Source organism: Cuculus canorus, chromosome 1 (assembly GCF_017976375.1).
Source record: "Cuculus canorus isolate bCucCan1 chromosome 1, bCucCan1.pri, whole genome shotgun sequence".
Classification (NCBI taxonomy): domain Eukaryota; kingdom Metazoa; phylum Chordata; class Aves; order Cuculiformes; family Cuculidae; genus Cuculus; species Cuculus canorus.
In genome coordinates this window covers 153,833,508-153,857,894 of record NC_071401.1, presented here as the reverse complement: position 1 = coordinate 153,857,894, position 24,387 = coordinate 153,833,508, and the positions used below count along the sequence as shown (strand labels likewise).

General features: G+C 53.1%; 1 protein-coding gene across 3 annotated transcripts; it reads right to left on the bottom strand.

Moving 5' to 3' along the window:
- Positions 1-90: 90 nt before the first annotated feature.
- MICALL1 (MICAL like 1) lies at positions 91-22,448 on the bottom strand. 3 transcript variants are annotated; one of them, XM_054067069.1, is made up of 16 exons: positions 22,252-22,448; positions 14,787-14,835; positions 12,843-12,984; positions 11,614-11,717; positions 10,763-10,899; positions 7,831-8,411; positions 7,271-7,334; positions 5,811-6,196; positions 5,002-5,474; positions 4,460-4,594; positions 4,010-4,136; positions 3,571-3,661; positions 3,105-3,178; positions 2,665-2,779; positions 2,286-2,332; positions 91-1,964 (listed from the first exon to the last, which is right to left on the bottom strand). In XM_054067069.1, exons 1-16 carry the CDS (start codon positions 22,395-22,397, stop codon positions 1,843-1,845), a joined length of 2,793 nt encoding a protein of 930 aa, XP_053923044.1. In that variant the 5' UTR covers positions 22,398-22,448; the 3' UTR covers positions 91-1,842. The 3 variants fall into 3 exon arrangements, with proteins under 3 accessions (XP_053923044.1, XP_053923050.1, XP_053923055.1); XM_054067075.1 differs by lacking the exon at positions 12,843-12,984 and having other exon boundaries at positions 92-1,964; positions 22,252-22,316; XM_054067080.1 differs by lacking the exons at positions 14,787-14,835; positions 22,252-22,448 and having other exon boundaries at positions 92-1,964; positions 11,614-11,713; positions 12,843-12,970.
- Between the last annotated feature and the right edge of the window lie 1,939 nt (positions 22,449-24,387).

Below are 24,387 nucleotides of genomic sequence, written 5' to 3'. Positions count from 1 at the left end.
CTCCCCGAAGCCAGGCAGCAGGCCCTGTCCCTGGGACAGTGCGAGTGCACAAAGGAATTGGAAACCTAAGCTGCAATAGCTTTTTAAATCCAATGTTTCTTTTATTTGTGTTCAGGTGAATGGAAGTCACGAAATTAGTACAGTGTAACTTACAAATCAGAGTTCTAACAGGGCACAGGGCCAAGGGGTGTCAGGCTGCAGCTCTCCTGACAGCCTTTGGCAACAGTGATGTGACAGCAGGCTTTAAAGCAGATTTGGTTCTCCTTGGAGAAGAGTTGTGCTTTGGGATCTCCCCTCCCTTACCACTGCTCCTCATCAGCCCGCTGCAGTATGGCAAGAGGGAGACAGCATCACCAGCGTGGGGCTGAGCTTGTCACCTCCCAGCCATGGGGGCAACGCTGGGATGGAGGAGGGGCTCGAGTTCCTCATGTTTTGGGACATGAGGATCCCTTTCCAGAATGCTACGCCAGCCACTTTGCAAGGCACTGCTCCAAGAGCATTTTGGCTAAAGCCTGTTGGGTTTTTAGAAGGGACTGCAGCAGCGTGCTCGGGGCTGGTTATGCCGAGTTTGCTAGTGAGAAGGCATGACAAACAGCTGACCAACCAAACACCCAGGAAACTAATTCAGACTGATCCAACAATTCAATAAATAGCTCCTCACCTTGGAGGAGAAGGCAGGAAACAAAAGTGGAAGGAAGAAGGGATGGTTGGAAGAACACCTGTCCGCCCCCATCCCTTCCTCCAATGTACACACATGCATACACACATGACAAATAAAATAAGGGGTTTAAAAAGTTTTCAGAGGGTGGGTTTGAATTCATCTGGTAAAGGAGGTGTAAAAAAGAACCAGCCAATCCCTGCAGGCTTTTAGAGTATACAGGGATGAAGCTGGGCAAAGGTCAGTTGTGACCGCGCCCCTCTCCCCAGCCGCTCAAGGGTGGCACTGGTGAGAAGGGGCACAAGCTTAGTGCCCCTTGCTGGCACTGAGTCAGTCTTGAGCTTTTCTGCCCTTGCCTGGAACAGGAATGTTTCTCCCTCCCCCCACCCCCCAGGCAGCAGAGCCAGCAGTGTTTAGCAGCAGTGGGGGGCAAGATGTCCTGAGTAGGGCGTGTGAGCTACATCCTAGCAGCTGCACGCTGTCCCCTTGGGTCCTGTCAGCCCTGTCATGGAGCCCACCCAGCCCTGGCGCTCGACGGAGGGGACAGCTCAAAATAGGGCACGAGTTATTTTTTCAGCTATGGCTTTAGAGCCTTGTGATGCGGGTGTGTTTTCCTAACGTTTTAGTTTAGCCCAATAAAACCCAAAGAATCCTGGTTCTAATGCCAGAGTTTTCTCCGGAAGTTAAAAATGGGACAGGAAAGGAACAAGAGCAGGCGGGCAGGGAGGGGCAGGCAGGCCCGGTCTGCTCCTGGCAGAGGTCAGAGGCACATGGAACTGTCACAATTAGAGGGGGCGAAGGGACGGGAGGCAGTTAGTGCAAGTTTTCTCACAAACCCAAACTTCTTGGTTTGCTTCTCAATTAATAACAGGAACACGCAATGGGGTAACATTTTTAAAAGGTGAATCCACCTTCTCCCCACGTCATTAGCAAGGCTTCACAGAGGGTATGGTCCGGCTTCTCCGCAGCGTCAGGAAGGGGAGCACTTTGGTCAAACTCCCCTACTCCAGACAGAAGGCTGGTGCCTCCCCGGGGCGGCAGCTCCGGTTGCTGGGGAGGGAGTAGGGGCAGAGGCAAGGGGAGCAGAGGGAGACAAGCCCCCCTTCCTGGCGGCCATCTCGGCCAGCTGCGGGGAGGCCGGGGCAGGCAGGCAGCACAGCCCTCCCACTGCTGGTGTTCTAGCTCTAGCTTTTCTCCTTGGGCGACTTGCTCTTGGAGTCGTGCTTATTGCCCAGCAGCTTAAGCACCTTCATGGGCTTGAATTTGCCTTTCTTCTTGCTCTCAGTCTCCGTCTCCTTGTGAAATTCTGGGGTTGCAAAGGGAGGTTGTTACTGCTGAGTGCTGATGGCTGTGCGCGCGCGCGCACACACACACACACACACACACATATGTGACAGCAAGGGCAAAGGTGAGAGCCAGGGATCAAAGTCCTCCACTGTATGCCCACTGCCTTCTGATAACTGAGGTACACAGCATAACAGTGCCCCAAAACGTAATGGCTCCACAGTTCACAGAGAACAGATCCACTCTCTCCTTCTGCACACAATTTCATGAACGGCTTATGCTGCCGCTCACTGGGGTCAGCTGTGAAAGCATCACTCCAAAAATGTTCCAATTTGTTTCTTACCTTTCCTTTTAATCATGGCTTCCAACATTTTATCCTCCTCCTCTTCTCTGAAAGAAAGAATGGGAAAGAGGTCAGCAATTCAGCCCTGAAAACAGCTGCTGTATTGTCTAAGGCTAGAGAGCCTCCTACTTATAAGCCACAGAGGGCAGATCCATCACTGTCTGTGAGCATTTCCTAACAGCAGGATAAATTCCACGTGCTGCACATACTGCCCTGTCTTTCCCACACAAGGCATTCAAAGAGACAAGGACTGGGAAGCCTGGGAAAGATGCCAGGAACAGGAACATCTTGGGACAACTCCACGAGCTGCTTGTGTGGCACTGAGTCAGATGGGACACACTTTTCCCCTCCTCCCCAGCCCACCCCACTCCTCACTCACCTCTGCCGGTCCTCATCCAGGCAGTTCACAATGGCGTTCCTCTGCTCAATGATGGTCACCAGCTCCTGCATCAGCACCTTCTCCCTCCCTCGGTCCTCATCGGTCCAGTCCTTCTCTACTCAGCCAAATTCCAAGGAAGGACAGGCAATTAAATGGCTGAAGGAGTTCTGAAATTCAGTGCTTTGGGGCAGAGATGCCCCAGCAAAATCCCCTGCCACCCTGTGGAGGGAGAGCCCTGCAGGTGGTATCCCATGGGGAGAAAGGAGCACATCGCGGCACAAGGCTGGGGCATGCAATGAGAAGGGGCAGCAGCTCTAAAATGACCCAATTGCACTGGCATCCCTGAAGATCTCTCCCTCTTCATCCAAGACCCACCAAGCCAGAGGGGAGATGATGCCCAGGGGAAAATGGAGGTAACTGCACCCAGAGCTATGCTCTACCTGGCTTGTTGAGGAGGCAACGCAGTTCATACTCCACATCTGACTGCCGCTGCTCCAGGTTCTGCTGCTTGAAGCTGCAAGGGAAGGAGGCACTGCCAGGAATCACTGCAAGGCTCCAGAGAGGCAGAACATTATCCAAAGGTAAGGGGTGAGCTTGGAAAGAACCACTAAGATATATAGGATATCTTATCCTATATAGCCAAAGGGCCAGGGAGCCAAGTGCCAGCAGGGACCAGCCCTGGCTGCTCAAGGCCTTTCTGGAGGAGATGCTGCAGGGAATCTGGTGACTTGCAGTGGGTCAGTTCTGAGTGTGTTTGGAGACATTTGTCTGTTTGCCCTTTATCTCTCCCTCCTCCAGGCAAGGAGGCCAGGTCAGGCTCTCCCCTGGAAACACAATTTTAGGAGGGCTGAGACAGGGCGCTCTGCAAGAGGGTCGGTGCCTTCTCACACGCTCGCACACACTTACATGTAGATGAGCTCGGATTCGTGGCGTACCAGCATGTGCTTCTCATGGATGAGTTTGAACCAGTCCACCAGCAGGCTGTCCTCAGGGCTGTCTGCCAAGCAAAGGGACAATTCAGAGCCATCCCAAGCCCTGCAGGATCCCATCACCCTGCAGCAGGGTGGGCTTTGTCAAGCCAGGAGAAGGGCACTGGGCTAAAGCCCACCCAACCTCAGCCTGTTCCTGAGTCCCACAGAGACCTTCTCCCACCTATTTCCACTCTAGAGACATCTCCATGTCCAAGGCATGTCTGTGACTCTTCTTGTAGCCCAGCACAGCCCCTTGTGCTCTTCCAATGCCAGCATTATCAGGGAGGAAGTCACCACTACTATCTACTTGGCTGGACACAGGGCAGCCCTAGGGTGTGTCCTGCCCCACACCCACAGACAGCCTACCCACGTACCATTCTCAGCGCTGCGAAGTTTCTCCTCCAAGGCCACCCCACGGTGCTCCAGCTGGTCCAGCTGGTGCTCAATAGCATCCATCTCCCCATAGATATCTTCTTCAGGGATGTACTGATCTGTCTGCACCTGCCAAACCACGCAGCAGAGACTGCCATTACCACCACCTCCAGTTTCCAGGGGTAAACCTAAGGCTGGTCAACACCATCAGGGGCAGGAGGACACCAGAACACTCCACCTAAGTGTGGACCCAAAATCCCTGCCCCACTCTGGAGCAAAGGGAGACTATGGAGCTGCCATCAACGCAGTCTGGCCTAGACATCATCCTCCCCGGCCACAGTCGTCAGCTGCAATCCCTACCCAAACATGCATTAGCATGATGGATACAGCTATGGCCCTGGGGGACAGTACAGAGCTGGCTTTTGCCCCTCTGCTCCCAAGGGCTCTTTTACCTTGCGTTTGATCAGTGGGAAGCCATGACCTGGTGCAGGAGGACGCACTGGCTTGGAGCCCTTGGGAAGTTTCTTTGCAGAGGGGGAGGTAGCAGGTGATGGTTTCCGGTTGAAGGGGTTCTCTTTGCAGGAAGACTGGAGCAGGAGACAAAAGGAAATACATAAGGCTCTGGGAAAGGGAAGGGATACAGCATCCCAACAGCTGGGACTGAGCAGACAGAGCAATTCTAAGGTTTGACCTGTCCCACACCCTCCTAGAGCACTGATCTCCACCAGCAGCCTAACCATGAGGCAAAAGACCACCATGCTTCTGTCTGGCATCAGTCCCCCAGCCCCTCTCTAACAAGCCTGCTTTCCTTCACAGTTCCCTTCCTATTTCTCTGAGTACACGGCATCCTGCCTCTTCTCTGGCACAGGGGACAGGCAGAGCATGAGTTGAACACCTACCTAAGTGGCAAGCCTGGACTCATGATCCCCACTGCGACTGAGTGATGGATGGGAAAGAAAAGCCCCCTGATCTGAACAGAAGGTCACCATCTCACCTTCAGCTTGGGTGAGGAAGGGGTCTTAGGGCTCCCAGCACCTCCATCTGAAGCCAACAGGATGGGTGTTGGGCTCGCCCCAGTGGGAGGCTTGGGGGGCAGTCGGCTGGGGCTGGTCTTCAAGTTGCCAGTGGAGATGCTGCTGCTGGCATGTGGGGTGCTGGGCTGTGCCTCCCCACTGAAGCTGGCCAACTCGCTGGAGGAAGAGAAGGAGGAGTTGGTGGAGAGGCTGGCTGGGGCAGCAGGGCTTTCGCTGGACGATACGCTGGCCAGTGGCGTGTCAGCACTAGAGGTCTTGGTGGCTGTTGGCGTGTGGACAGTGGGCTCAGAGGAGCTTTTGGGCACCGAGGCTTCATCGGCATCCCCCAGCACCTTGGCTGAACTCTCAGAGTTGATGCTCTCAAGACTGAGGGCTGGAGATGGGGTGGAAGATGATGGCTCGGAGTGTGACAGCCTGGAGATGGGGTGGTGGGCTGCAAAGCAAAGGGAGAGCTCAGGGAGGAAGGTGGGGGCAGCCAGGAGAGAAGAGGAGACTGATATATTCTGGGGGAGGTCACAAGTGCAAAGGGCAACAGTGTCTGTCTCTCTTCAGACAGGACAGATGAAACCCTCCAGAGCAAAGGTATTGCCTGCCAATGTTGTGCTCCAGTTGGTAGAGAGGACCTGGCTAACACAAGTCCCAGCACAACCATCACTGTGTAAAGGCCTGGCCTGCCAGGGTGATGCATTGGTGCCCTGGGAAGGAGGAGCCTCCAAAGGGCTGCACGGAAGTTGTGGAGGTGGAATAAGGGGTAGGAGGGGAAGCTCACCAAGTGGGGAAGCACTGGGGGCTCGTGGAGCTGGCCGCTTCTTTGTTTTTGGGCTGCTGGTGGGAGTGATGCCGTACCAGGGGTGAAGAGTCTTGGCAGCAGTCTCACTCTGTTCCTGCTCAGGCATGCTTTTTTGGACAGCACTGCTCTCCTCTTGTTCCTCGCTCTCCTCCTCAAAGGGGTTGTATGGTTTGGGCTCTGTGGCATCAGACTTGCTCTCCTCACTCTTGGCTTTCCCCACCTCCTCCCCATCCTCCTCCTCTGAAGTCCTGCTTGGAGTCTCATGGCCGCTGCCTGAGGGAGGAGGGGGAGCGGGCTTCTTCTTGGGTTCTGCTTGCACTAAGGCCATCCATGGTGGGTCCTTGGCTCTTGCAGCAGTTCCAGCACTGGAGAAGAGAGAAGATAGAGGTGGCAAGGAGCAGAGACAACCCAGGAAGATGAGGCACAGGAGAGGGACTTAGCCCTGCAGGGGAAAAGAGGGATGGAGCAGGATGTCTTCCATGCAGAAGCAGCATTCTCATCCAAGGGCGGCTCTAGTCTTTCCCAGACACAAAGTGTCTTATTCTCTGTGGGCAAACCTACGGGCCTGAGGGAAGCACAACCTGCCTGACTCACCTGCTGGGCCCAACGTGTTGGTTTCTGAACATCACAGCCTTCGTCTGCTAAGCAGTGCTGAAGGGTAAGCTTTACGGGCACAGCTGTTCTTCTCTTCCCAACCACTCCTACAACCAGGTCTGCTCCTCCAGCTGTGCACCGAGGGGGACCCAAGACCAGGTACCTGCCCTTTGTGGTGATGCTCCCTTCCTATGTTTCTGAGGGCTGTTTGTCACCTTCTCATCCAAACACCCCAGGGACACACCCGTCCTTGCTAACTCCCACGGCAGAAAGTGCTGCTGCCTCTCTTGGGGCACAGCCCATGGCAAGTCTGCACCACAGCTCAGTGCATCAGGAATGCAGCCATCACACATATCCGCTCCTTGGCTGGTGCGAATGTGGAGAGCTTGTGCAACCTCTATTCCAAGTGCAGGCAAGAACAAACCAAGGCCAGCGGGCTCCTGGGTAAGAGCCCAGGACGCGTAAAGGTTGCAGCGAGGCACTCACAAAGTCCCTGCACTGGACCTTTCCCAGGACAAACCCTCCACAAAGCAGACAAGAGCCCCCTTCTCAGCACCCACAAACAGGGCCATCTCAGAAGGCACTCGGCAGTGCAAAGAGAAATGCCTTTCTGAAGCCCTCAAACTTTCTACAAACCTTAAGAGACAAAAACCCTGGGAGAAACTGACAAACATTGTCAGATAGATTGTACTGGGGACACCCATCAGGAAAGGGACCTGATCGCAGTCTACAGCCTCCCAAGGGCAGGGCCTGATGGAGATGGAAAAGAAGACCACAGCTGAGCCATCCCCACAACCCCACCTCATTATGGGGTTCGCAAGTGACCTGTGAAAAGAAGGACGTACCGATCAGAAGAGCAGGGTCTCCCTCGGGGTTTTGGGACAGGGGGGCTGGGTTCAGGTATCCTACCTAGAAAGACATAGAGTCAGACTGTCACAACACCAAGAGGACATCAAGAAAGAGGTTAAATCAACACAAGGCACCTTTTATGCATCTCCCCACGGGAGGCTGGCTATTCCCACTCTCAGAAGACCTCATGACGATTCTCAGCAGTTGGTGCAGTAGGTCAATATTCAACATCCCTTTTGCCTTTTTCTCCCCACCTGGAGAGCTGCACCTACAGAACTGATGTGGCCCTCTGTCCCCACACTTGCAAACTTCTCTGGCACTGCCACCTTCCCTCCATACTGGCAGCACCCACTGGAGAGCTCTGGAGAAATACAGGGGAGCAGGCAGGCACAAAACCCAGTGCTGCTCTTCCTGCTCTGGTGTTTGAGCCTGATTTCTTCAGAGGCAGAAGGGTGTCAGGCTGCAGAGAAGGAGCAAAACTAATCCAATCTCCAGCTGAATACCTTAGCCACTGAGCAGGTGGAGAGTAACCCCTGTCGCCCCCGTGGTCCCTTACCATTCACCATACCAGGGCCGCACTCACTGCCCTCACTCTGGAGAGTGGACCTGGGCCGAGGAACAGGCTGAGAGGCTGGAGGGGAGAGCACTGACACATCGGTGGCCCTCCTTGGGGCGGGGGTGGGCCGTGTGTCTCTGAGCCGTTCATCCAGTGAGTTGGCTTTGTCCTGGGTGAACACTGCAGGCTTGCTGGGAAGCGGAGGTCTGGGAGGAGTCTGGGAGACAGGTGCCCCACCGCCTGCATGGGCAGGGGGCATCACTGTCTCTGCTTTGCTGGGCGTGCTGTCTTTCTCTGCTGGACCGGCTGGCTCCTCTGCAGGCATCTTGGTTTCTGCTGTGCCCTCCAGGGAGTCACCATCATCCTTCCCCACCTCTGCTCCTGTGGGGTGGGTGTCCTCACCCGTGCTGTCAGCCTCAGTTTCAGTTCCTAGCTCTGGTGACTGTCGGTCTGGGCTGGGCCTCCTCTCTGCCTTCCCACTCATGGCCAATTTACCACGATGCTGAGTGCAGACAAAAGTTCCTGCCTCTGATCCGGGCTTGTACGACCCTGGGAGCAGCGTGCTGGAGCACTCCTTACACCTGCCAACAAGACGAGAGAGCTGCGTGAGTCGGAAGATGCCATCCCGCCCCTCAGGGAAGACTTCACACCTGGGAGATCCATGCAGGACTGTGGACTTGGATCCCACCCCCGCTCTTAAATCCTACTGTAGTGTTGGGGAAGTCATTCAGGAAAGGGAAGGAACAAAGAAACGTCATCACACCATTGTGTGAACCCATGGGGAGCTCACAACTCAAATACTGCAGACATTTGGGTTCTTCCAACTCAGAAAGAAGATGTGGAAGGGCAACAGTTGGTATTGGGATACAGTATGCTTTCCAGGCCTGGAAAAGTGGAAATCCACAGTTTTTCTGGAAAAGATGCAGCTGGTGGGGGACAGGAGAGAGTGCTACAAGATCACAGGTGGCCCTGGGAGGGTGAGAGGGATCAACCATTCACAGGCATGAAACAAGGAGTATCAGCTGGAATTAGAGAGCAGCTGGTTCAGAACCCGCACAGGGGGACTGCCTTGAAGGGGCCAAGAGTCCAGGCGGGTTAAAGAACCTTCAGACACATTTGTATGGGGAAAAAATAAAACAAAACAATTCCAAGCACAGAGCATTAATCAAAACAACACCATTTCCGACTCAGGAAATCCCTACTCTTGGGATTTGAAGAGGAACCAGGAGAAGCAACACATATGCCTAGCCCGGTATCATGCTCACCCACACTGGTGCCGATCATGGCCTCCCCCAGGGCCAGGGCATTTGGCTGGAAAGACCAGGGAATGATGCAGTAGGGCTGTTCCTACACTTACTCTGCCTTGTCTGTTGAAACTGTGCTAACAGCTTCCCCATATTTCACTATCTGCCACATCTTCTTGGATTATCCATTCTTTCCACACTGAGCCTTTGAATCCTCCCTAATGAAGCCCGCCAGGCACAAGAGTAATACACAGCACTGGGAACCAAGTCAACCCTTTTCCACCTGGGAAGGGAGGAGGATAGCATACATGAAAAAGAGCCAAGAGCAAGGGGCTGATCAAGCACTCTCATGAAAAGCAAGCTTGTTTCTTCTTGTCTGAATGCCTGGCACTCACAGCAGCTGTCTGCCCTACACTGCAAGCAGATAATTTTGGTGAGGAATTCTGCTCTGGGTGTCCAGTTGATTGCAAATTCCTTTGAAATGTAGAGTAGAAACATGAGGTCACAGGAGAGCAGAAGCATGAGGACTCAGGGGCTCTAGAGAGAAGGGGTATGATGAAACAAAGAAGTAGCAAGTTTGGACAAGGTGAGAAAGCGGTCTGGTTTTCTTTTATCTCTGTCAAACCACAGAAAATGCTGCCACAGGACATTCCTGACCAAGCAGTGCCCATGAATCAGCAGGGAGAGGGAAAAAAATCTGAAACCAACAAGAGACAAGTGTAAGAAGGCAAAACACTGAGGATAAAATTACACGGATCTCGCTGCTTAGTCTGAAGGGCCGTGAGCTATGCCAAGGCAGACGCAGCACCTCTCCTGCTCTTGGCCCATAAGCAATGCTGCACCTGCACCCCGAAGGTCCTGCTTTTGCCCCAGCTGCAGATAAGACACTTGATGGGCCCCAGCTCAGCTCCCCTCCTGCATTGCTTCTTCTATGGCACATCCTCTGCTGGCTTAGGTGGGAATTGTTTAAACAGGTGAATGAGGGTTACTGTATTTTCCCACTGGCTCAATATGTCTGTCCTCAGATGGCAGCTGCCCACTTGCAGGCTCTTGTTCTGTGACCCACAGGAGAGATCTCATTCCTTCATCATCAGAGCAAGAAAAGCAAAGTGAAATGACTTCACAGGTGCTGCAGGTAAGGACCTGCACCCAGGGAGTAACCACAGAGCTGCTGACGTCTAATCCCTCATTCCTTGATTTGGTAACAGTCTGCGGCTCTCCATTGCTCCCCTGAGAGCTCAGCACCACCTCTGGCAGTGTCGGAGCCTGTATATCCAGTTGAGGACAAGGAGTGTAAGTGGAAGGAGGTCTGTAGGATGATGTCCTGACTTAGACGTCATTGGAGGGTGGTGGTGGGAGTTCTAGGTAGGCAGGCAGTAAAGAGGCAGAGCATCCCGATTTATGGAGTTGAGAGAAGCTCACGGGGCTGGGATTGCAAATCAGTGAAGTGGGAAGGTGCAGGAGAGCAGGGGAGGCAAGCAGCATGGGGCTGGACACAAGGGGCTAGCCAGACCTCTGGGAGAGGGGGTTAGCAGGCAAATCAACCCTCTTCAACAGCATTTTGGGCACTGTCATTGACACTCCATGTTGACCAAGGGCACGGACACACAAAGACAGGCTGCAGCTGAGCACGGACCTCCAGCCTGCCAAGGAGAGCACCCACCCCGCCAGGCCTGGCCAGGACATACCTAAAGCACTGGCGGTGGTAGAGCTTGCCCTCAGCCAGGTAGCGCTGGACCAGATGGACATGCTGCTGGCAGGCTGCGCAGGTACTGCTGAGCGTGGTGCGCTGGGACCACTCCGATGGGTCTGAGGGGGCATCATCCTGAGACACAACACATGGGGAACTCAGGGTGGGGGCTATGAGCTGCTCCCCAGCCCATGGGTCCTCCAGAGCAGCTGCTCCCCATGCAAGGCCCATTGATGAGTGCTTGTGACACAGCTTAGAGACTGACCTCAGGGGCTGACAATGAACAGAACAGCTGCCCCTGAGTCCAGGCACCAGCAGGCGGCCTCTTCCCAAATTAGAAGAGGCCACTCCAAAAGGTGCCTTACCCCTCTCTAGGGCTGCAGGGCTGTGGAAGGGACTAATCTAAATCCCAGGCAGCAGGGACTTGCAAGGGGAACCCCCTCTCTTTGGAAAATGTGCCATCCCAGACATCTGCTAAACCCTGAAATAAAGAGCCAAGAAAGAAAAAGGTCTTTTCTGCTCTTCTAATCTCGCATTCCTGCTCCTTCTTCATCTACAGGGTTATCTTCCCATAGGAAGGAGGGTGCTTGTGCCCTGTGTGACTTCAGAAACCATCCAGCACCAGTGCCCTCCCAACCTCTTGCATGCCACAGACCCCTAGAGAGAAACCATTCTCTCAGCTGGGTTCCTCCACAGCACCAAAATTCCAAACACCCCTCCCACCGCAAAACACACAGCCAGCCTCCTGCACAGATCCATCCCACTGGGATGGGCTCTCTCCTGTCTCCTCACCCACAGTTCAGGGAGGACCACTGCCTCAGGCTGGCTTTGAATCAAGAAATCGGGTACCTGTAGTGCTGGAGGACTCTCGACCGCAGCCACAGGCTTCTTGTGGGACAGCAGAGGAGGCGAGGAGGCAGCAGCTGAGTGCTTCATAGGCAGAGGGACTCTGGCTGGAGGCAGAAGGCAAGAAGGATCAGGCACGGAGAGGAGCGGTGACTCACGTCACCCGCGTGGGGGAAGGGGAGGGGAAAAAAAAAAAAAAAAAAATCATCCAGCCTTGTGACACAGGACTTGCTGCTCCTGACACTTCAGTGCCTATTTTAAGGGGAAGAGACAAACACAATCTAATAATGGATTGGCCATGAGGCTGCCAGAGAGCTTGGCCCTGCTGTGGATCCCCCTTCTGTGGGCCAGGACTAGCCTCTCACTGTGATTTGATTTACTCATCAAATGCCACTTGACTTCCTCATAACCAGCTCCTTAAGCAATACTTAAGGCCCAGAGCACCCTAGAAAGCTGCTGATGTATTGTGACCTGCTGGGCCCCAGGGCTTCCAGGCTGTCAGCAGGTCTGTGAAGCATCCCTTGCCCATCAGGGCTGGCACTCACACACTAGTCCCCAGCAGAAGTCCTTGGCTGGGAGGCCAGCATCCCTGGACATGGAATATGCACGACATATGCACGTGGAAGACGTTTATCTGACATTGTGGCTAGACAGCAGAGCAGAGGAGACCTGGAGCCTTCATCTCTACCCTGGAGGGATGCCCTGGAAGAGCTGTCTCAGAGCAGCAATCCGCCCAGTCTGCAACCGTCAGGACAGATGAGCTGATGTAAGACACTCTGCCTTGGCTCCCCTCCCTCTGTCCCCCAGTCACTTTAAACTTACTGATGTGATAAAAATCAGCTGCGAGTTGCCTATCTAGCTTTCTTCCATTTTAGTGGGTTAAAGCAGATCACAAAGGGCTGTGATGAGCACTGGAGGTGGTGGGTGAACCCAAGCAGCAGGAATGCAGTGTGAAGGGAGGAGAGACCAGGCATTCCTCTTTCTGGAGCCCAAGCTGTTAAATCACTCACCACCTCTTGTGAAACTTCGCTCTACTACACATTCTGTTCCAGGCTTTTCTCACCAGCATTGGCAAGATCCAGGAGATGCAGATTCTACCTGCACCTTTCCCCTTCTCCAAAAACACGTGTGGCTCCCATTTCCCATAGAAAGGAGGAAGCACAAGGTACCACTGGATTTCCTGTATTCAAGTAGGGGCACACTGGAAACTGGAGTGGTGAGAGGACACTCACCTTGGCTGGGGTTGTTGAAGTAGTTGTAATACTGAGACACATAAGTCATGATACTGAGGCAGTCGGGGACTTTCATGGAGACCATATCATTGGGATCTAAGAGAGCTGGGATGCCCAGCTCCCGCTCTGCCAGTTCAAAGGCCTGCAGGAACAGCAGAGAGAGGCATAAAAATAACATGGAAATCCAATTGGAAGGGCGCTGGGGAAGGTAAAGTAGTAAGCCTTTGGCAATCCTGACAGAGGCTCCTGACATGCCATTTGACTGGAAAGGTGGCATCAGAAGCAAGGGAACAAGTTGCTGCAGCTGCCCTTTCCTCCAGGTGATTTCAGCTGCCTGTGCCCCTGCAGCTCCCACCTGAGGGATCCTGGCATTCAGCTGCTGCACTGGTGAAAGGGAAGGTCACTGGAAAACAAGCCCCAGTGTTTCTTCAGCCCATGAAATGGGCACACCACCCATGCCCTGTGCCACAAGAGCCTGGCAGAGCCTTGGCTGGCACTGTGAAGGGCCGAGGGCTCACAGGTATTTCTAGCCACACAACCAAACACCAGCAATACCGTGCAGTGTGCCTGGCCTCCCCCAATGCTCACCCCACAGAAACACTGGCTCTGCCCCTGCTTTCGCGCTCTGCGGTGCCACATCTTCACCTCCCACAGCTCACACAGCCATCTCAGCTCAAGAGCCAGCAGCCTGCCACGCACAAGCCACTTCAGTGCTTTTCCGTGTTTCAGCATTGAGATTGTCATAAGCAGAGCACAGCTCCTACAGCTGCATACAAGGCTACTTGAAAGGAAGGAGTGAAGGAGGTAAATAGCTGCTTGAGAGCTCCCCACTTAGTGATGTATGTGGAGTACTGGCTATACACTGGCCATGCTGCTACTGTGTCAAGGGCAGTGTATCCACATGGATCTCCAAGGGAAGGGGATGCAAGACTATGGCAGGGACCGAAGAGAAAGCAAGAGAGGAGGTGAAAGTGGTGTGAGCACTGAATGGTGAGGTACCATGTGCAGGGTGGGGGTAAAGACTGAAGATGCCCAATCTGAGGCACAAGATGCTGTGCAAGGTGTGGAATCTAAAGAAAAGGAACGGAGAAATAAATGCAAATGGGTATTTGCAGTAACTGGGGGTGGAAAACACCCACTGTGGACATGCAGCTCTGCTTAGCCTGGCTTTAAGCTGGTCCCCTGTACTAAGCCTTGCTGGTCACAAGACTGCAAGAAGCAAGGAGCAATGAGAAACCCAGACTTAAGCAAGAAGCCTGTTGCATGATTCTGGAATGGGAAAAGATACTTGCTAATGGCAGAAAGGGACCAACTGGTCTAGGAAAGGGTATGGCCAGGATTCAGCTGGAGAGCCCTGATCTCAAAAACCCAAATGAAACTAGCTCAGCTGACCTTGGGCAAGTGATAGTCCATGTTTCTCCATGGATTATCAGATGGACCCTGTGGTAATTAGGTCTTTCTCACAGCAGGATAATAAGGCTACTACTGCTCTGTCCTACCCCTAGCCCCTGGTGTTGGCCATCTCCCCATTGTCCACTGCCTGCTTCTGCTGTTGGCTCTAGCTGTCCCAGGCAGGAGGGGAATGTTGCAGACCAGTCAGGGTCCCGCATAACCTTCCTTATACCTGGAGTAAAACTAGCTTCCTGCTTCCATTGCCTGCAAGTCTGGAACAGCTGAGGTCAAGATGATGTTGCACCATTTTAATCTTCATCTGAGATCTTGTCTTGGCAACTGTTAGGATAACCATCTTCTCTTTAGTCCAGGCTAGAACATGATGTTTCAGATTCCCTTTTGTTTCCAGAGAAAGTTCTGCCCATTGCTTACAAACACAGATTTTTCTCACTCCTTCAGCACCATCACGAATTCCCCCCACACTACATGACCTCCCTCAAGTCATTTCTAATGTCCCTTCTTCCTTTTGTGTAGAGCACAATAGGGACTTACCAAGCGGTTATTCTCATAGACGTCATCCTTGGACAGGGAATCAAAGTCTCTGAAATGAGAAAGCACAAAAAAAGCTACATGACATGCCGAGGAAGAGTGCCTTGATGCCATCACAAGCAGGTTCTCAGGACAGCCAACCTTCCTGGGGCATTACAACAACTCAACATGTAAGACCCTTGTCGTGGTTTGAGCCAAAGCAGAAATCAGTTTTCTGTCTTTGGCTAAGTCTCACCTAAGTGAACGTCATTTTCTGAAAGTAAACTGCATGGGTTTTAGACAGTGTTCTCTCTAGCAGTCATAACATGGAGCACTGGTATGCAGAAAGGCCAACGCTTACACTCACTCCTGTAGAAAACAAGGCCATCCTCAAGCTGGCAGAAAAAAAGGCCGTACCTGCAGGGAGGGGCGGACAGGACAGGCGACCCCAAACAGAGCATTTCATCCCATATATGACATATTCAGTATAAAAATGAGAGATCACTAGTGTCTCTCTCTCTTCTGTGATGGCCAATGTTCAGTGAGGACCTTATCTGTCCGATAGCTCCTGATCCCGGATCCATGCATTCATGAGTCCAGTTCCTGAGCTCAGCTACCTCCTAGCCATGGATCCATTCCCTTGTGTCTGCTCTGCAGCATTTTTGGAGACGTACAGTCATCGAGGGGTGGGGGCGCGATTCCATACATCTGGATATATTTTATTACTTTCTTATTATTTTCATCATTATTAGTAGTATTACTATTATTTCATTAAGACTGTAGTTCTAGTTTCCAACCCACAAGTCCTTTTCCTCTCATTTTCCTTCCCTGGGGCTGGGGTGGGGAAGGGACTTGGGAGCCCAACTGCTCCTTTTTAGCTGCCAAAATTGCCCAGGCTAGGGCTAAACTGTGACAGACCCTAGACAAACAAAACCAGCTTTCAGGTTGTAAAGGGACAAAAAAACCAAAGGGAAATTGTAATTAAAAAAAGAAAACAAGTCCCAAATGGGTGGTGGCCAGGAAATTAAAACATCATTCTTGTCTCTCATTACTTGCTTGTTCTGCCTTCATGCTTAAAGGCTGCAGAAATACCAGGGCCATGTTCCGCTTAGCACCACAGCGCTGCACCATGGGGTGCACGGCACCCCAAACTTGCCCCTCCAAGGCCACCAGCACAACAGAGGGAGGAAGATGGGGAAGCAGGGCTCCCACCTCAAGAGAAAAGAGCTGCCTGCACTACATCTCTCCCTCCTGTGAGGGTCTTTAGACAAACCTCCCTGCGTTGCCTCAAGGGATTTCAGGTCACCTCAGGATCTAGGGTGATGCACAAGGTTTTAAACAGCACTTCTGTCCTTGCTTGATCCTCCAACACTTGCCGTACACAGCAAACTGTCTTCACCTACAGCCTTCACGTCGAGGCAGCTTGCTGAATGCAAGGTGTTCAGGGAACAGAAAAGAACTCCATCAGTTTCCAACTCAAAGATGTTGTGGCCTTTCCTCTGCCACCTTGGATCCCTTTTGAGGACTGAATCAGCCTGGCAACAGGAAGTGAGTAGCTGTCTTCATCAGAGAAGCAGCGAGTAGAGAGTTAAAGTGGTCCTCAGATTTTCAGTAGAGGGGGAGAAATACAGGAAGAAGTTAGTTATGCCTTTGCGCGTGTGTGTGGGTATAATGTGTGAAACCAGCATCATGCTAAACTGATTACAACCCCTTCCTGCCAAGGATCTCAGCTGTGTTACCAAAAAAACCCTCATAAAACAGCTCCATGTGCCTGTGAGCTGGATTCATGGAGAAGGACAGAGCCCAGAGAGGTTTACAGTCAAGTGAGGCCACCCCAATGGCCCAGAGAGTGGCAAAGCCTGGGAGACTGACCCAGAAAGACAATTCAGATTAGAGGGGGAGTGTGTTCCACTCAGGGACTTTTTACAAGGGCATGTAGTGATAGGACAAGGGGGAATGGCTTGGAAGGGGGAAGATTTAGATTAGATGTTAGGAAAAAAATCTTGATGACAAGGATGGTGAGGTATGACACAGGTTGTCCAGGGAAGTCATGGATGCCCTATTCCTGAAGGTCTTCAAGGCCAGGTTGGATGGGGCTTTGAGCAGTCTGGTCTGGTGGGAGGTGTCCCTGCCCATGGCAGGGGGGTGGAACTGGATGATTTTTAAGGTCCCTTCCAACCCAAACCATTCTATGATTTTAAGACAGCAAATCCTCAGCCATGCACTCAAGGAGGGGAGTTGCGGGAGCCTCTTTTCCTCCATCCCCCTTTGGATGTTATTGCCTTTTCCTGTAAGACAAACCTAACTGACTCCTTCTTGAAGCCCCTCATGCGCCTTTCCCGATGCTGCAGAGGAAGTCCGTGATGAGCTCAGGAAGAGTTTCCCAGCCGCCTGCACCACCGTAAAATTACACTTCCTCCATTCAAAAGCAAGAAGCTGCTGGTGCCGTTTCCTCCCAGCTAAATGAAACTGCAGCCACTCGCTGCTGCTGCAGGAGCAAATGCAGCGGACAGGCAGAAGCCCTGGGTTAAGCACTGAGCCGACACTCAGCCCTGGGTTAAGCACCTTTCTGAAAGCACATACAAATATAATGCACAAAACTCAGCTTGTTCAAAATACCACAACTTTTCCCTCACTACAAGCTGGTGAGAAAAGGCTTCAGCCTCGGCCTCAGCTTTGATGTGAAAACTAGGGCTTTTTTGTATTTATGACTAGTTTCCACTTGGAGATGTTTGTTCCCTAAGCCTTTTTTTCCCCCCCCAGAGAGCAGCTTTAACCTTGCTGGATTTTTCGTTTCTTCCTATTTAAGAAAATACCAGCTTCGAAACACAGGAGAAGAGATGACAGCACAGTTATATATCATCTGTCCTCTAAACATTCATGACCTTCATTTTGAATGCACTCGCTTTCAGGATATGGGAGTGGTGCAGCTGGAAGCTCAAAGACTCCTTGGTGGCCTGGGCTGGACAAGTATTTTTTGACAGACAAAACATCACGTCCATTCCGCCCTGTCCCAGGAAACCAAAGCCGTTTTAGTAAACCAAGACAAATCTGCCCAGGAAAGTGGATACCAGCAGAGAGGATGCAAAGCTCAAGAGGTAATAGGGGAGCTCCCAAGCAGCGAGGGAACTGAATATTGTTTTTGCACTAACACAGGATTGCAGATATTCAGCTTTCACCCAAGATACTGAAGTCAATCAGTATGAGGACCCGGGGATCAGGGTTTATTAGGTTCCCCTCTGCTGCATTTTTCAGCTTTCTCTCTGAACAAGCTCAGCAGGACCACGCTGATCTCCATCGCTCCCAACATGAGCACTCCCACATGCGTTCTGTCACACAGCATCCCCACAGCTCCAGGTACACTCCCTGTACCAACACGCAAGGAGCATGTCCTCCACAGACATGGGGGAAAGTCACCTAAGGAATATCCCTTTCCTCTTCGTAAACTGCCTCCTCTGCAGAAAGACCAGAACTCACCATCCTGCAGCTCCATGACATGCGGTTACATGTCATGTTATCTCCTTGCCCTGATCTCAGCAGCCTTTAATCCAGCCCCGCGCAGGCTCCTCTCCTGACAACAAGAGTCCAAGGGACCAGATGTAAGAATAGGCGAGACTCTGGCTATCCAAGTTGAACAACTGTCTTGACTCAGCAAACCCCAGCATTGTAGCATATCCTGGAGTAATATTTCCATGCAAATAACATCCCAAGTGCTTACCTAATTAGATACATACAGAGCCACTAAGCACTCCAGGCTTTAGGGCAGCTGCCAGGGAGCACAGCAGACCGAGGGAAGGGGGAAGGGTGCCCCATACAGCTAAAACCAGAGTAAATTCCTGGATTCCTCAAATATAAATCACGAGCACGTCAACGGCGGCACCGCAAAATGAGCCCTTCAGCTTTCCAGGTCTTGTCAGGGAAACGCAGGCAGTACATGGGAAGGAACAAATGGGATTGGTGATCTCATCTGTAACAGAACCACGACTCTAGGGACACAAAACAGCATTTCTAATGCACAGCTCTCATCTCCTGTTTTCCTCAAGCCTTCACCTCTCTCTCGGCACTCAAAAGGCACGTGTCATGCTCTCTTATTCTTCTTGCCTCTGAATACCAAGTGCCTCCCTTGAGCTCCAGGGAGGTTGCAAGATGCTTTTTGCTTCACTAAGCTATCTTGTAATGGGAAAAGCCTTGTAAACACTAATTTTGCACTTTAGATTTCTAGAGCACCAAGTGAACCAACTCATTAATCCCCACAGTCCACTGTCAAGACAGCCTGTATGCTTCCAGCTTAGCTGACAAGGGAAAAGAAGAGATTAAATGTCTCGCCCTGAGATCACAGAGCCAGCAGCTCAGTCAAAGGCTAAATCCAGGTTTTCTCATTTCCCTGATTGAGAGAGTGGGGCAGTGAAACCAAGCAAGGTGTGTACGGTAGTGGACCTGGAGTCAGGGACCTTCAGCCTCACAGTTAAGCACACAAGTCCTGCAGGCATGCGCCTCAACCTTAGTGGCCAGTCGAAGACACCTTTGGACAGTAGACACCATGCACTTCCAGCTTTGGTTGATTCTGTCCAAAAAAAACCTAATGTTTCCAAGAGCCCAGCAGGACCTGGTTTGAAGCTCTCCAGGGGAGCATCTATCAGATGCCATCTGCCTCATCCCAAGCGGATTATGTTCAAAACAAAAGTCACGCAGAAAGCTGCCCTCAGCCTCACCTACCCGTATGGCATTTCCCAACAGCCTCTTCCCCAGTGTGTCACCTACCAGCACAGCAGCATGACAGAGGGACATCCAGGCAGGGTCAGACAACTGGGACAGATAAACAGCCATCATGGCTGCAAGGAAAGCCTGGAGGATGAGGATGCCGGACAAGCAGTATCACACAGGTAACATAAGGGCGCTCCAGCTCAGCACTCATATGGATGTGTTCATTCCTCCCCGCTTCGACCCAAGGGGAAGCCAGCAGGAAGCAGCCAAGTACAGATGAACGTCAGCCTTCGGGGAGCAGCACAGCCGTCTCACGCAGGCCCGTGGAGCCCCGCACAAAGGAAAACCACGCAAGGTCAGAAATGTACTCGCAGATCCCTGCCAAGTCCCATTACCAGGCTGTCTGAAAGCACTTTAGAAGAAAAGAAGGGCAACTGCTTTTCCTCCTCCGTCAGGAGATTTACTGCCTCTGATCCAATCTTCCCATTTCCAAATTGGGACAGGCTGAAGAAGCTGGAAGCAAATGAAACGATGCTACTCTCCTGACCACCCTCTGGAAATCCTTCTATAACACGTCATGTCCTTGTAAGGCCCTGGGCTTTGTCTTTACCATGCAGTTCGTGCAGAGGACCTGTGAAGCATTTAGTTAGGACATCTGCCAGTAGCAGATTTAAGCCCACTGACAACTTAAGAGCAGCAGCTGCTGCTTAACAGCATGGGAAATACGGCTAAGGGGAAACCATCAGGTGTGGTTTTAGCGGTGTTTAACGTAAGCTTTTGCTGAACCTGTACTCTGCAGTTCCCAGTTGCTGTGCCACTCACCAAAAAAAACCCAAACAAAAACCAACCAAATTTAAAAAATTCAGAAACACAGGAGTTTCTGGTGTTCCCGTTCTTAATTTGCCTCTTCCCTCTCCAGCAGCCCTGCGACCAGGAGAGTTTTCAGAGGCTCTGTCCTAGCTGGTCAGAATGAGCTACACCACACAGGAGCTGCTGGGACACAAGACCACTCAGCTCCCTCAAGACCCAGAATGATGCAAAGCCACCATAGGTCTTGGTGGTTCCTGAACGCCACACTGAGGGTTTTGTGGCAGCCACATGAAACAAGTCAGGCAGCAGTTTGGTTTCTGGCCTACCTGCTCAACATTTGCCTCTCAGAACCTGCAGCCGTTTTCCCCGCTCATGGGCACTGCAGCTCCACAGCAGCGTCACTGTCAACATTCCACCTGCTAGAGGCTGCTATCGTGACAAAAGGCTGTCCCGGGGCCAGTTCAGAAAAGAGGATTTGGTCAACGCCAGCAGCCTCAGAGTAGAATGTGACAAGGGACACAGCGCCAAGCTTCACTGACAGACGGAGAGTGCATGCACACGGGAGGCATGGCAAGGCGCCTACCTGCATTGCAAGGGCTACAAAAGATTAGAGCAGACGGGAGGCAGCAGTGCTGGGACAAGCAGGGTTATGGTGGCAGGTTGGGGCAGATTCCTTCCAGTGGCTCAGCCAGTTTTTCCAGCATGACACCATGCCCCCAAGCAATCCCAAACTCACCAGCTGCTTCTTGAAACCCAGATTCCCCTCCAGAGCAATCCTGCGAAAGCAAGGCTGATGGAGGAAACTCAATTCCAAGCCACTTGCCGGGGAGGGGACAAGCAAGGCTCCACATCCCTGCTGGTATCTGCTACCTCCTGCTTTCAGTGCAGTATTTGCAGCAAACAAGCTAGAAGCAAATGCAAGAAGTAACGTGGTCCAGGGCTCTGCATGTTTTGGCATGGCCTTTGGCAGCTGGGAATGTCCCTATGCGAGGCATGCCTCTTTTCTGGTCCTTCGGAAGCAGGAATGCCCACCTCTCACAAAGGCAAAACACCCCCATGCCCAGCTGCCAGCGCCATGCCTCTTTTCTGGCCGGCCCCACTCCCAGTTGAGCATAGAGCACTACCAGCTCGAGGCTGGACCCTGCTCACCTCCACGCTCTCCTTGGCTTTAAATCACACAACTCCTCCTAACTCTGGCTCTGACCGGTCAGGAAACCTCTCACTGAAACACAGCATCCTTCTTCCCCAATCCTTTCAGAAGACAACAGAGCTGCTGCCCCACTCTCTGCTCCCAAAGAGCCCCACATCCACGCACAGGGAGATCCTGTCCTTCACTTAGAACCATCACCTCTATCTTCCCCAGATCCCTGCGAGACCCCCGCCTGCGCAGGCAACCCCTGAGCCAGGCCAAAGGGGCAGCTCAGACCCTTCAGGAACGGGGCTCCTGGGGCTAACGGGGACCTCAGGGACAGTGGGGAGAACGGGGGACAGCGGGGAGAGCAGGGGGAGCAAGGAAAAACAGGGGACAGTGGGGAGAATGGGGGACTGCGGAGGACAGCGGGGACAACGGGGGACAATAGGGAACAACGGGGAGAACGAGGGACAGCGGGGGACAGCTGGGACAGCAGGGAGAACGGGGGACAGCGAGGAGTACGGGGGACAGCGGGGAGAATGGGGGGCAGTAAGGGACTGTGGAGAGAGCAGGGAGTATAGGGGACAGCGGGGGACAGCAGGGAGAACGGCGGACAGCAGGGAGAGCAGGGAAAAACGGGACAGCGGGGAAGAATGGGGGACTGCGGGAGACAGCGGGGACAACGGGGAGAACAGGGGACAGTGAGGGACAGCAGGGACAGCGGGGAGAGCGGGGAGTACGGGGGATTGCGGGGGACAGCGGGGGTGCCGGGTCCCCCTCCCCACAGGCCGGGCCCCGTTTACCCCGTGGGGCGCGGCCGGGACGCCGCCGCCGCACACTCACAGGAGGTCGGGCCGGTGCCGGTGGAGGATGGCGCAGAAGGCCAGGCCGTCGCGGAAGGAGGAGCTGAGGTCGCGGATCTCCACGCCGCGGTACCCCTCGCACTGCCGGCGGCACCAGGCTTGCAGCGCGCCCCGCGGGCCCGACATGGGGGCGGCCAGCAGCAGTCCCGCCGCCGCGAGCCCGGCAAGGGGCGGGGCCTGAGACGGGGGCGGGGTCTAAAGTGGGGGCGGGGTTTACAGACGATGGGCGGGGCTTCAGCCAGCCGAGACAGTGGCTTCGCTCCCTGGGCGGGGCCTGCGCTCAAGGGGGCGGAGCCTGTGATACTGGGCGGGGCTTAAGATGGGGGGCTTGAGGTACCTGAGATGGGGTGCCTCAGGGGGCGCGGCCTGCGCTCATAGGTGTGGGGCTACTGAATACACATGGGCCTCCGGGTGCGGGGTCTGCGCTCACGAGGATGGAGACTGCACTCTCGGGGCGGGGCCTGAGAACCCAGGAGGTGGGGCTTGTGCCTCCAGGGGGGGCTGCGAGCCACGGGCGAAGCCTGAGCGCACAGAGGCACGGCCTGAGCTCAGGGGTGGTGGTCTGCCCTTTCGGGGGCGTGGTCTGAGCTCACGGGGCGTGGCCTAATGTATTGGGGCGTGGTCTGCCTTGTAGGGGCGTGGTCTCTGCTCAGAAGGGGCGGGGCTTGAGCTATCGGAGGCAGAAGTTGCGTTAAATTCGAGTTTAAGTTCGGCTACAGAAGCAAACACCAGGCAACCCCACGCTGGGATCCTGTTAGGCCTTAGGTGTGGCCTGCCTTGGGCAGAAGCAGCGGATGACAGTGACACATGGCGCAGTGGGGTGGGACATAGGTGGCTCCCAGGGCATGGGGCCAGGGAGGGCTTGGAAGTTGAGGATGCTTGGAATTGCGGGCAGCACTTCACAGGAAGCCCTGGAAGAAGCAGAGGAAGGGTATGATACAATCTCAGGAACCCATGACATTGAGGAGATGGATTGTCACGCTTACACGCTGAATGCCATGGTCTGAGAAGGGCGGAGGAGCCACATGGTAGAACAAACATCAGTTTATTTTGCTAAATGTTTTTTTCATTCCCAGTTTGGCAAGGGAGGGCCACAGCCACCCCTGTGGGAGATCGATCCATCACACAGATGTTAAGCTCATTGCTGCCAGTACCCAATCCGTAGTCCCCTCTCTCCAGTTCTTTTTAATGGGCTCTATATTCCTTTAAATGGTGATTTGTAAATGGTGGGATGGAATGCCAATGTGTTAAAACCAGATTAACAACTAAGATAACTACAACAGCCCTTAACTTCTTGTGCTCAGAGTCCTAAAGATTAACTGCTCTGGTATGGCCAAGCTTTAATGTCTCTGGATGGGATTAATTTTAGCTCCCTGACTATGCAATGAGATTCCAGGAATAAGGAAATAAGGAGTGATACGTAGTGCTGCAAGCTTGGGGAAGTGTGGCTCAAAAGCTGCGTGGAGGAGAAGGACCTGGGGGTGTTGGTCGACAGCCAGCTGAACAAGAGCCAGCAGTGGCCCTGGTGGCCAAGGCAGCCAACAGCATCCTGGCTTGGATCAGAAACAGCGTGGCCAGCAGGAGCAGGGAGGTGATTCTGTCCCCGTACTTGGCATTGGTGAGGCTGCACCTCGAATCCTGTGTTCAGTTCTGGGCCCCTTGCAACAAGAAGGGTGTTGAGGCTCTGGAGCGTGTCCAGAGCAGAGCAATAAAGCTGGTGAAGGGGCTGGAGAACAAGCGTTATGAGGAGCGGCTGAGGGAGTTGGGGTTTAGACTAGAGAAGAGGAGGCTGAGGGGAGACCTTATCACTGCCTCCAACTCCCTGAAAGGAGCCTGTAGAGAGGCAGGTGCTGGTCTCTTTTCCTAAGTAACAGGTAATAGGACAAGAGGAAAAAACAGGCTCTGGCACAGGCTGCCCAGGGAGGTGGTTGAGTCATGGTCCCAGTAGTTATTTAAAAGATGGGTGGATGAGGTACTTAAGGATATGGTTTAGTGGCAGATAGGAATGATTGGACTCAATGATCTCAGAGGTCTTTTCCAACTTGGTGATTCTATGATTCTATGTCATTTCGTTGAAAAGTTATGAAGACATCTCCGTGTATATAAAGTTCTCTGA